Genomic DNA, 13,060 nt, shown 5'->3' with positions numbered 1-13,060 from the left:
TAGTAATTTTAAGAATTACTAAGCGCTTTTGTCTACCTCAAAGTGCTCTTGTTTACTTCAAAGTGCTTTTCTTTATGTGAGTTCTACCTATTGCTATTTATTGTACTAAAACTTTTAAAGCTTTTTTATTTTGAAATAGTAACAATCACCAGGAAGTTACAAAAATCATGTACTGAAAAATGTTAAAACCCAAGCACACACAGGCACACCTTTGGTTAGCCCTCACAGTGATGACATCATCACTGATCATGTCGTATGTGGAAAACGTCACTGTCCTACGCTTGAGAGAATGAGATTGAGATGGCAAAGAACATTTTAGTGCTATCATGAAAATATTTCTCATTTTATATTTTGATTGATACTATATTTGAAAATACATATTCTGACTTCCCTGAAAGAGTCTCAGGGACACGCAGATCACACATTGAGAACTACTGGCCATTGAAATGGAATATAAAATTCCAGGATATGTATTTCATCCACACAGAATTGATTCTTTGTTTAAAGAGGCACAGAAGTCCCACAGAGGTGCTGCCCCAGGTCCAAAAGCTTATTAGGCTTTGGTGAACGACCATACTACCGTAAACCAAACAGCAAGCTGAATGATGGCTGACCCAGGAGTCTCTGCTAGGAGCTGAGGGGTGTATGTTTTTTGGCTATGTCAATCACAACTTCATCATTTGCTAAAAGAATGTTCAACCGTGTCAACATATCTTTTCTTCTCATGAAAATGATGACAGTGGCAACAGGTATATCCTGAAGATTAGTGACCGGCTGGGTCTTATATCACTAGCTCCTTCTGGATGATTACTGATCCCCAGGAAAGGCTTGCCTTTTGACTGTGATTGTTTAATTAATGTTGCTGGGGTTTACACTACCTGGAGGCAAACACAGATAGAGCCCTGTGCGCGGATTTTAATCACTGCCACTGTTGGGACACTGGAAAAGTAGAAGTCAATTATCTTTAAGAAAATCCACTCCACTAGGGTTTTTATTTATTTATTTGGTTTTCTGGGGTCTTAGCTGGGGCATGTAGGATCTAATTTCCTGACCAGGGATCGAACCCGGGCCCCCTGCAATGTGGAGCATGGAGCCTTAGCCACTGCACCACCAGGGAAGTCCCATCCATTCCACTGTGTAACCTAGAAGGTTCTCAACATATTTAGTGGTTTTAGGAAAGCTTTATTTCATCTTTAGATTCCTGAAAAGAACAAAGTTTGCATTTTAAGATGAAACTTGGCAAAAGCTTTTCAGTTTGTGATTTGATCTGAATGGATCCTTTGGGTTCAATCAAATAAAATCATAAACCCTGTAAGTCAAAAGTCATAAAAATAGCATCTTTAGCAATGATAACTCAATTGCATATCCACAATCACCTGTTCACCACCGTTTGTGCATCACCTTGTAAGGGATCCCTACCAAGAAACTGTGAGCTGGCAATACCTTGGCAATGCTTCGACAGAGGAAAATGGAGACAATCTTTGGGGCCAACAAACAAGGTTTCTGACAGTGACCTGGTACTCGTTAACAGGACAGGCAGTGTCAACCACTAATGCCAAAAGCCAATGCTGAGTCTTGAGAGCAATTCTAGGCCTGCAGCCTTGGCTATGTCCCAGGAAGGAGACCTGCCTGAGAAGACGGCTCTTCCATGACGCTGGTCCTCCAAGACAACACTGACTTTGCTGCTTCTGCAACTGTTAACTTGCGCTCTGCACATGGTATTCTTTTGCTCTTTGGAGAGGAGCAAACCACTAACAGAGGAGGACATGGCAACCCACTCCAGTGTTCTTGCCTGGAGAATCCCATGGACAGAGGAGTCTGGTAGGCTACAGTCCATAGGGTCGTAAAGAGTCAGACACGACTGAAATGACTTGGCATGCATGCATGCAGATCATTAATAAGTACAAAAAGAACCTTCAAGCTGAAAGGACATTTTACCTGAAGATGTAGCTTCAGGTAAAGACAAGCTCTGTAATCCACAAAAGAAATGGGACATGTACAAGATTAACTCCTTGGTCTCTCTTCTCAAACCTGCTCTTGTCATTCCAATAAATGGCAGCTTCATCCTTTCAGTTGTTTAGGCTAAAATCTTTGGCTATTCTCTTTTTTGTCACATCCCCTTATCTAATTCTGCTCATTCTTCACAAGAGACGCAGACCCGATCAGTTTTCTCCACCTCTGCTTCTGCCACTCTACTGCGCCAAGCCATCGTCAGCTCCTGCCAGGATGCCTGCAGCAGCCTCCTACCTGGTCTCTCTGTGCTTCCACCCTGTCCTCCTCAGTCTCCTGTAAAACCCAAGTCAATTCTGCAAATGCCTTAAAAATAATAAATGCAAGCAAGCACCATCAAAGGATGCTAACACCACTGATTAAGACTGCTGGTCAAGGCTATGGTTTTCCAGTGGTCATGTATGGATGTGAGAGTTGGACTATAAAGAAAGCTGAGCACTGAAGAACTGATGCTTTTGAACTGCGGTGCTGGAGAAGACTCTTGAGAGTCCCTTGGACTGCAAGGAGATCCAACCAGTCCATCCTAAAGGAGATCAGTCCTGGGTGTTCACTGGAAGGACTGATGTTGAAGCTGAAACTCCAATACTTTGGCCACCTCACTCAAAGAGCTGACTCATTTGAAAAGACCCTGATGCTGGGAAAGACTGATGGCAGGAGGAGAAGGGGACAACAGGGGATGAGATGGTTAGATGGCATCACTGACTCAAAGGACATGAGTTTGGGTAAACTCCGGGAGTTGGTGATGGACAGGGAGGCCTGGCGTGCTGCGGTTCATGGGGTCGCAAAGAGTCAGACACGACTGAGCGACTGAACTGAATTGAAGACTGGTATTTTTACAGACTCAAAGCTATCTGCACCTAAGGAAATAGGCACCTTTACAAGTAGAGACATTTGGTGGAGTCTACCTTAGAGATTAAAGCTAACATCAACAATGAGACGGATGGACAACACATGCCTCTTGAGATGCGCTGAGAAGGGCTCATCATCATGTATTTATGCTCCCACAGAAAAGCACACCCTGAATCTATTCTAGAGGAAACAATCAGATCATCCTAATGGAGGGACACTCTATACAGCACGTGGCTTATGTTTCAAAAAACGTAACGTCATGAAAGACAAAGACAGGCTGAAAAACAGTTCCAGAGTAAGGAGACTAAAGACAAAGCACCATAAAAATTAATGTCAAAAGTGATCTTGGATTGGATCCTAGAACAGAAAAAACAAAGTGCCGCGAAGGCATTTACTGAGACAACTAAAGAAACCTGAAGATGGGCTGTATGTCATCATAATAACGTTTTATCATATTAAAGTTCCTCAATTTGATAAGCTTATTGTGGCTATGTCAGAGAATATCTTTGTTTTTAGGAGATATACATTGAAGTATTTTGGGTAAAGCTTCATGATGTTTGCAACTTCTTAACTGGAACAACAAAACAAGTGTGTGTGGAGGGGTGGGGAATAGCAAACGTGGCAAAATTGTACCAGTTGGTGAATCTAGGTGAAGGGTATACACTTGTTCTCTGTGTTGTTATTGAAGCTTTTTGGTAGGTTTGAAATTTTTTCAAAATAAAAAGTGAAAAGTAATGCTACTCTTCTACTTAAAACCCTCCAGCATCTCCCATTTCATTCAGAGTTAAAGCTACAAGGCCCTGCAAGACGGGCCCGGGCCTCGAAGCCTCTTCTGCCACAGGTTCTCTCGTGTGCTCACCAGGTGCCTCTCTGTGCCACACGCACTTCCTCCTGTGAGCGGGGCTTCTGCGCTGCCGTCCCCTCTGCACGGAACGCCTCCCCACGCCTGTTCCCACCGACTCCACTCCCATCTCTCTCACCACTGTCCACATAAAGGACCTCCTGCCGTAACTCTGACTTTGTGCCCCTTTTCTTCACTGCACGCTTCTTCACCTGACATTTAAGTGTTCATTTGCTTAGCCCCTGCCTCTGGCCGCGCAATGTGAGTTCCCTGAGGGCAGGGATTGCTTGTGTTCCCCGTGCTGTCCCCAGCCTCAGGAGCAACGCCTGCTCAGCAGAGCAGTGCGCTCTGTCTGTTAGACGAAGTCACCTCTCTGCAAGCGCTCGCTTAAAGACAGGTGTGTGTGTGTGTGTGTGTGTGTGTGTGTGTGTGTGCGCGCGCGCACTGTCTGTTAGACGAAGTCACCTCTCTGCAAGCGCTCGCTTAAAGACAGGGGTGTGTGTGTGTGTGTGTGTGCGCGCGCGCACTGTCTGTTAGACGAAGTCACCACTCTGCAAGCGCTCGCTTAAAGACAGGTGTGTGTGTGTGTGTGTGTGTGTGTGTGTGTGTGTGTGTGTCTGTGTGTGTGTGTGTGTGTAGGGGCGGAGGGGGGCGCAATCTAAATGCCTGCAGCCTCAGGGGCAGGCCTCTTAAGTACTGATGCTTTCTCAGAAACCTGTTTCTGATCAATTCTGCCGAATAAAGTTGCTCGAAGGAAAAGTTTTCCATGTCTTGAATTCTACTTGAAGCAAGAAACAAGGACTGCTGGGGGAAATGTGCACCTTTGTCCATTATCCCCACTCCCCAAAACTGATGACAAGACGCCTGCACACCTCTCAGTTATATGAGCTGACTTCCCCACCCCATCCCCCTGCCTGAGAACTCCTTCACTGCAGATAAAATCCAGACTGAAAACCCTGACCGAGCTTCCTGAGGTGGAATTTAACATGATTCTCAGGTTCATGGCAGGACCAGGGGCCCCAGCAGAAAGCTGCCTAAGTGGCACACAGTGTCCTGGGGGGATTACTGCCATTCCAGGGTCAGTCAAGGAGACGCAGCTGGTAAGGAGACAACACATGACAACAGCTTCCCCGATCTAAGGCCTGAGAAGGAGCCTGAGCGCTCCCCGTTACTTACGTCTGTGGAGGTGGGGCTGGGCAGGGACACAGGCTGGGCAGACGCAGGGAAAGCGAATGTGGCCTCTGTCTTTTCATTCTCAGGGGAGTCGGGATGACTGGATGGGGGGGATGTTGGGGTAAGGGCTCCAAACCCCAGCACTGCATTGTATTTTGGAGGACGACCTATATACCGAGAGAAGGGAACAAAAGGGGAAAGAAGGGGGAGGGAAAGAAAGGGGGAAAAATGATCTTACATACCTTCGGCCAGTGTTCCTCATTGGCTAGCATGGAAAAGGAAGTGAGGTAGCAGACAGAAAGTTAATACAACAGTCCCAAAGAGAGGAAGAGAAGCAAAGATTTAAATGTCATTAGAAACAAATGCATGAGTCTCGAAGGGAGGATAAGAGAGCCTCAGAGAATGGCAGGAGATTCTGGGTCATATGTTAAAAGTCTTCGTCTTGGGCAGATTATAGAGAGATTCCTCAACTATTACAATCTGAGATTTCTAACGGGAAAACAAGATATCAAAGCTCAATGGGAGCCAAGGCCAGGATAAGTATTTATTTTTCTGTATCTTTTGTACGTTGTTCCCTAAGATTTTTCTGCAATCACTATTCATATAATAATATTAATGATTCTCAGTTCCCAGAGATATTCTTGAGGACTTCTGATTGTCCTTTTCTCTCCTATACACATTTTGGTCGCTTCACTGTGTGAGGGTGGAGAAAGGCAAAGGGAAGAGGCAAAATTCAAGTTAACTACTCTGCCCCTTGCTGGCAGAGCTAGTAAGAGAGATGTTCTGGAAGCAGTTGAAACCTAAGAGCTAAAAAGATGTTGTGGGCCTAATGACGACTTTAAGTATGCCTGGACTCAGATACCCTCCCCAGTTATTAAGGAGTGCTCCCTGCTTCCATCACAGACATGCCGGTGAACTACCTGTCTTATTGTCTCAGGTAAGGTCCTGTCATCAGTAACACTGATAACTGAGACAGCTAGTCTGATAACCGAGGAGCATATTGTATCAAACTTCACGGCTACAGAGAATCTACAAACGAGTCCTAATGGGTGTCCGAGGTCCAGGCCAACCCCTCTTGCCTTATGATATATCAAGTCAGGGTCTTTATCTTCCAGGGTCCAAGGTCATAGCTTCTAAGATGTCAAGTGATCAAAAGTGTACACCCAGCATACCACAGGCGGAAAAAAAAACCCCAAAAAACAGAGAGGTACACAACTGCCTACGAGCACTGGTGAACGGTATATGGGATCATGACTTTGCCAACAGTTATTTACATTAGAATTATGCACAAGAGTCATGAGTCTGTCAGATATTACACAATCATTACCTATCTGTGCTAAACCAGCACTGTCTGCAGCACAAAGACAGATCATGCCGGTTTGTCTTTTCTAAGGTATTTAGTGCTGCTGGAAGGGAAAGTGGAAGATGAATACTCTGTTTATACAGACAGAAGGCACGTCCTAGGCATTGTGAATGCAGGCTTTCATCCTCTGACCTTGGCAAGAGATGCCAAGGTCTTTCTGGCTCATTTAACCCCTATCCTCTTAGCAGATACTGCCCACTGGCAGGCCAATTAACTGTAGCTTCTGGCTGGGGGCTCCTTTCTGAGAATTATGTCAGAGGTCACTAAAAATTGCCCCAAACAAAATAAAACTACAGAAAACAACCCATGACACTGTGGCCTAGGGATCAATATGAAGCAAGCCCAGTGACTCCAGGACTCCCATCTAAGTGTGTTTTGGCTTCCAGAAGGAGGGACTGATGAAACACTGGAGTGGGTCACTAAGGCGGGTAATGCTCTCCCTCTGAGCGGAAGAGGTGGGAACGGTATAGTTGGAGCCCTGCCTAAGGCAGACAAAGGGTCGGGGTGACCGCCTAAGCTTCCAGCAGCCCTGAGACGGCGAGTGCACGCACACAGATCAGTATGCTACTCCACTCACTCTGCAACCTTTCCGGCCTAGAACTGTAATTCAGGGCCACATTATCACATGGAGAAAGGGACCCTGGACTGTATCACTGACATCAAAGAACAATTTCAGAGCCCTGCTTATGAGCTCAAGCTCTGAGCCATTAAGGCCCACTCAGGCCTCCTTGGTGAAGAGTGCAGGCTGCCCTGAGGGTGAGGCGGCACGCCTGCCCTGGGGGACTACAACTGGGGGATGCAGCTCTTCAGCAAGTTCTGCTCTGGGGAGCCTGTTTTGACAGTGATCTTTTCTTCCTTAGTTGGAGACGCCCTCTTCTCTCATACATTCTAAATTCTCAGCATGGCTACCCTTCTCCTTCCTAGAAAGCCTGCAGCTCACAGACGCTTCAGAGTGATGCTCTGTCCTCACTGCGTCAGGACCATTCACACACTACTAACAACACCTTGGCAACAGCAGCGTTCTGTTTGGCTCAATGCTGCTAAAATGCTTCCTCTTACAGGGTGTTCTGTTCACTGTGCTATTCATCAACAGCCTGGTGGGCCTGGGGCAGAAATGCTGCATTAAGCCATTCCCCTGAGCCAGCTCTGCCAGAACCCCAGGAAGGCAGCTTTCATCCAGTATACAGACCTCTAATAAGAAATCTCACTCTTTCCCCCCCATTCTCAGAGAACAGCAACAAGACTGTTTTCAAGGGATACAGGAATTAAGACAGGCTCCAGGACAATGGGAGGAGGAGGGGAGGGAAACACAACACGGAAGCAAAAGCACAGCAAGGAGAGGCACAGAAAGGCACTCACCTCTCTTCCGGGTCCCGGGGTGCATCGTGCTGTTCAGGTACGTGACCGCACTCTTCTTTCGCTTGGGGGATGAAGGGGGAGAGGTGACTGGCTGAAGAGCAGGCCATCACTAACACTGGGTAACAAGCTGAAGGCCAAGCACAGCAGGCCCTCCAGCTCGCCAACTAGTTAGGGCTGGTCACCCCAAGGTCTGGGCTTAGCATGTGCACTTGGCTCTAAGAGAATACTCCAGAGAGGCCTGTCTCTGCTTTAGGAGACAGTCGCACTCGGATGACAGGATGAGTTAAATTTTTAAGGTAGGTTTGTAGCTACTTGAACTTCGGGAAGAAACTAAGGGGGAAAACAGTGAGAAAAATGAAATACTGGGATCGGCCAGAGGAAAACCCGCCGTTTTACAAAGCTGGCCGAGTACAATCTGGGTGCTGCTCTCCGGCAGCTTTTCAGAGGGGAGGCACTGAACACGCGAAGGAAGGGCTGAGTGCTGACTAGAGTACCTCCGGCTCGAAGACCGCACCACTGTACACCGGATTCGCTGTTGTTCTTCTTTTCCGTTCTTGCCTCTTGCTTTGGATTTCTTGGGAAAGCAAAAGGCTTGGATTAGAAGAGAGGCACGGAGAACCGCACCAAGCCTAACTTCCCTGTTTACCTACTGGTTTTCCCGTGACAAGTTAAGAGATGAGAGCAAGTCTCTCGCTTTCACTGCAGCCTCAGCCCAGGCAAGCACACGGCTGGGAGCAAACACACAGGACTGTGCCCTCTTGCCTGTTGGAGAGCAAGGCCGTGCCGTCCTACAGGATGGCTCTCTGTTGACTGAGAGCTTAACAGCAGACCACACTTGTAAACAAGCTGTCCTCATCTATTTTTAGGTCACTATAATACAGGTGTGAGTGAACTTTATCCACAGACCTAGACTGAGGAATCATAGTTTACTATTCTTGAATTAAATAACTAAGAGAGGTACAGCTCTGCAACTATTCCTAAGATTCTGATAATCAAAAGTGACTGAAAAATACCAAGACTTGTCAGAGGGCCATTTGCTACTTTGTGCTGCCAGAAAAAAAAAAAAAAGTTTCTCTAAGTGAACAGCAGTCCCCTTAATCCAGGCAAATAGGGAATTTCCCCAGGACAATAGTGTGGATAAATAAAGACAGGAGAGAAGCTGAACATTAGATAGAAGGAAGGTAAGTTTACTCCAAAAAAAAAAGTCCACATGGGCTGAATCACACTCTGTGTTCCAATTTTCAAGTCTAACAATAAATTGAACACCATTTTCAAGAACAAAGCTCTAGGCCAGAAGCAAGGCAGCCCATGAGCGTTTTCTCTTACCTTCTAGATGGTCATGTGTCACCAACCCTAGAGACACCATGAAGGCAAGTTTCTGTTGCAGAAAAACAAAAGAAGAATACACTTCAGTCTGGGTTCTCACAACGCCAACTGCATGTTCCCAGTTAAGACTCCGAGGGAGAGTCACCCAACGGCTGGTGGCAGGAAGAAAGCCAGGTTCAGGTGAGCAAGGAGCAGGCACCCTCTACTCTGAGAAGCTATGAAGTTCCCCTCTAAGCTTTCTGATCTTACAGGAATCAAAAGAGAGTCATTGGGGCCTGTATCTTCTACTTTCTCAATGGCAGAAATCAGAATCCTGAAAGACCTAAGTTTTCCCAAAAAAAAATTCTCTAAGAGAAAAGAGGACTCCACACTGAAAAAAAAGAGAGAAAAAAAAACACAGAGAGTGTTCCAAAGAGCCTCCCATACAACAAGCTCCAAATTCTAAGAACTTTATTTGTGACACCAGGTCAAGAGTTCTTGTATTTCTACTACCACTGATTGGACAATGAAAGTTCAGTTCAGTTTTCAGGACAATGAAAACTCAAAGCTAAGAGTTTTAGGAATGATAGCAGGTGGTTTTGCTTAATACTGTGACTTTCCAATCAACCACGGACCTATAAATTATATAGTGATTTCTCTTTGACCACCACTCTCAGCGCTCCATCGGAAGCTAGACTGATGAGAACAATGGACTGCAAGGCTGGAACGTTCGTTGCTTAAACATGGAGTGAGCAACAGACTGATTACTATTTTGCTCTTTGGTTAGATGTGGGTCTGGAAAGTATGTCTTCATTTTCTGCTATACCACTGCATGCGGCTGCTAAATATGCCAAATGATATATCATCAATTTCTCTAACTGATGAATAAGGAAACATCATTAGTTGACACGCCTGTAGAATTACGTATACCACAATTTGGTCTCTGAAAATCCAGACATTTTACTCTCAACATTAAACATTACAATATTTTGGCCTGAACTGACAGGTTCAGGCTACTCAAGTTACTGAGTGTTTTACAAGGATAACCTTGAACAAGCAACTTGAGAACACAAAAATGTCCTTTACTGGTATTCTCAGCATCCTGAAGAAACGTTATTATTTTATTTCTTATTTCAAAAGCAGGTGGGCACTTGTCCTGCCAACAGCCCGAGTGCTTCAGTAGGGAAAAGCCTTGGACTTGATGCCCATTCTCTACACTGCATGCACTGTGCAGCTGCCAATTAACCGCGTCCCTAATTTTCACTTATTCCTTCAAAACTTAAGATCAGAAGACTGTCTCCTAGCTGTTCTCTGCTAATAAAGCAGTGTGTGAACTGACATTCTGATGCACCTTCTTTTAATCAAGTAACGGCACCCTTCTTGGCCACTCACATCCAACTCATCTTTGCCAGTCTAGATCAAGCTCATCAAAGAATTACCACACGGGGAAAAAATCTCTTTCATGGAACTGATTTTTAGTGATAAATAGAATAAAAAGTTGTCAACAACTCTGGCCTCATCTGTGTATCACAGGTATACCAATAACTAATTTATCTTCTTTATGGCAGTGATTCTGTCCAATTAGAAATACCTGTTATACACAAGGGTACTTGCGTGCCTACATGGTGCTACTGACATAAGATATCCTTCCGTTTCTTTTGATAAGGGAATTTTGCTAATAATCTGCTCTCTTTTTCACCCTCCAAGCCTAATACTTGACACTAATTTTGCAGATGATTTTTTTTTTTAAGTCATCTGTATTTGTTACAATTTTTTAAAGCAGAATGTGACTTGAGCACTACATTTCCATTCACAAAACTTGCTCCAAGTTACTTTTCCAGCGGCTTTACAACATGCCTGAGCAGGCTTATAAGTTTCTCAGCAACATGCATGACTAGTACTGCTTTTTGGTTCAAGTTTTGGTCTCTTCTTTAAAAAACAAATTAAAAATTAATTCATTTCATATCATAAAGAATTATAATTTGTACTTGTTGTAGAAAAACCTGAACTGACTTAATAAGTCATTGCTCTAAAAAAATGACATGAAGCTTTGACGGCTTCATGCCACTATCTGACATGGTTTCATTACAAAGAATGCACTGAGGACAGAAGAAAACGGATTGCTGGTCTAATAAAATCCAACTATCAGATATTCATCATCATATTACCTGTCCACATTTTTCTTTTAGAGCTGCCTGTACAAAAGTATCAACTATAATATTCTGTTGTCTAATTCTGTTGTCTAATTCATTAATATTCTAATAATATTCTGTTGTCTAATTCTGTTGTCTAATTAATTAATATTCTAATAATATTCTGTTGTCTAATTCTGTTGTCAATATTCTGTTGACACACAAATTCACAATCTGTATTTGTACCAGAGTTTTGTTTGCTATTTAAGTTTATAATTCTATATTAAGTTGTAGTACAGATGCTACTATTTTCATCTCTACTTTTGTGCTTCAATGATCTACTTTTGAGCTACTGATTCATCTGGGATATGGGGCTCTAATGCAGTACAATAGTAATAACAAAAATGCACATGTAACAAGTGTAATCAGTAACATAGACAGACGTTAACTGAGTGAACCAGACAGCTTATAAATGCTGGCTGAAACAAACAAGACAGAATGATCATTAGGAATGCGGGGCGGGGGGCAGGGGGTACCTGGGGAAATGGTCATGAATCACACAATTCAAATCTGTGACACAGCTATGGAATCTCTGTTTGCCAGCTCATGAGCACTACAGGCCACACTCCCCAGGCCAACCTGACTTGGCAATAACATCACTGAAGAGTGAGAAAGCACAAGAAAAGGAAATCAACTGATCCAGAAAGCAAGGGTCCCCCCGATGCACGAGAGTGAGTCACATCTCAGAGGCTGAGCCACGCCTGGAGGGCTGGGCCTACCTGAGGGTTCTCCTCCCGTTTGGGTTTGGGGGCAGCAGGCGGGGTGACGGTGCGGCTCTCCGTTTGTTTTTCATCTGTTTCTGTGTGGGATTTAACCGTCTAGAAGAGGAAAATTAAATGAAACTTCAGAATTCATTTATTTTTTATTAAGAGAATAAAAGCAAACATACTTTGTTGCCAACAAGAAAGAAAAGAACATACTCAAACCAGAAACATTAACAAAGGAGGTAATATGGACTTCAGGTGAGAACGGGGAGGGATTTCCCTGGTGGTCCAGAGGTTAAGACTCTGTGCTCCCAATGGAAGGGGCCTGGGTTCGATCCCTGCTCAGGGAACTAGTTCCCACATGCTTCAACTAAAGATCTCACGTGCTGCAACTAAGACCTGGAGCAGCCAAATAAAAAAACTACATTGGTCTATTTCTACCTACTTTAGGATGCAGGATACAGTTTTCCAGAAATAAGTCCCTTCTTGTTATATATAGGTCAAGCTCTGGTTCACAGTGAGCTTAAGATCTGAATGATGTTTAAAAAAAACAGTCTTACATACACACATTTCTATTTCAGAAGAATTCCAATCACAGCCTTAAGAGAGGTTGCAGAACTCCCGTTACTCGGGACACTTAAAATCTGCCTGTATCACCCATTAGAGGAAAGATGCAATTGTCAAGGAAAGACTATCCTGTAAAAGGCTGACATCCTGATTGTGGCCAACCTCACCTTCCAGGTGCGCGCATGCAAACAAAACACTACCACTAGCATTACCATCTTCAGACACAAAAGGAAGCTAGCAAATTGGTAGACTGGGGGCTAGGTTTGCCTTTCTATTCTTATCATGACCCAGTGGCTAATTCATTTTATGAAACCCTCTGTAAATACTGAAATGATATTAGAACAGTGGATACAAAACTATAAACACAAACCTAATTTACTTTTTCAAAATTAAAAACAATGCAGATGCAAATGATCTTTTTGTATGGCAACAAGTAATTAAGTAAAAGTGAAACTGTCTGATTACTGATGAGAAGGAGCCAGATGAAAGTCAAATGTAAAAAGAAGGTTCTACAAGCAGGATATCAAAAGGTCTCAGAAATCATTATGTTGTGAAATATTTTACTAGATCTGAAAAACAAACATATTAACAAAGACTTTTCACTTTATTTCCTGGCCATGTCCATTATTTTCCTTCTGCTTCTCACATTATTACTTAGGAAAGTTTAAGTATCTGCCTTATCAGTACTGTGGCAACC

At 44.0% G+C, this 13,060-nt stretch overlaps 1 protein-coding gene across 29 annotated transcripts in view; it reads right to left on the bottom strand.

The window, feature by feature from the left end:
- The window catches only part of PHF21A (PHD finger protein 21A), a 189,704-nt gene that overhangs the window by 10,348 nt on the left and 166,296 nt on the right, over window positions 1-13,060 (bottom strand). For 26 of the 29 annotated variants that reach the window (XM_020870134.2, XM_020870138.2, XM_020870148.2 and 23 more), the window contains 5 exons: window positions 11,812-11,910; window positions 8,922-8,973; window positions 8,090-8,169; window positions 7,596-7,656; window positions 4,877-5,040 (listed from right to left, as the gene is read on the bottom strand). In XM_020870134.2, the coding sequence (XP_020725793.1) occupies window positions 4,877-5,040; window positions 7,596-7,656; window positions 8,090-8,169; window positions 8,922-8,973; window positions 11,812-11,910 (456 nt within the window). Of the gene's footprint in view, window positions 1-4,876; window positions 5,041-5,115; window positions 5,139-7,595; window positions 7,657-8,089; window positions 8,170-8,921; window positions 8,974-11,811; window positions 11,911-13,060 lie in introns of all 29 variants that reach the window. The other 3 variants (XM_070473111.1, XM_070473110.1, XM_020870159.2) reach the window with 1 other exon arrangement.

Source organism: Odocoileus virginianus, chromosome 10 (assembly GCF_023699985.2).
Source record: "Odocoileus virginianus isolate 20LAN1187 ecotype Illinois chromosome 10, Ovbor_1.2, whole genome shotgun sequence".
Lineage (NCBI taxonomy): Eukaryota > Metazoa > Chordata > Mammalia > Artiodactyla > Cervidae > Odocoileus > Odocoileus virginianus.
Note: the sequence above shows the minus strand (reverse complement) of the source record. Positions and strands in the feature narration are given on the sequence as shown.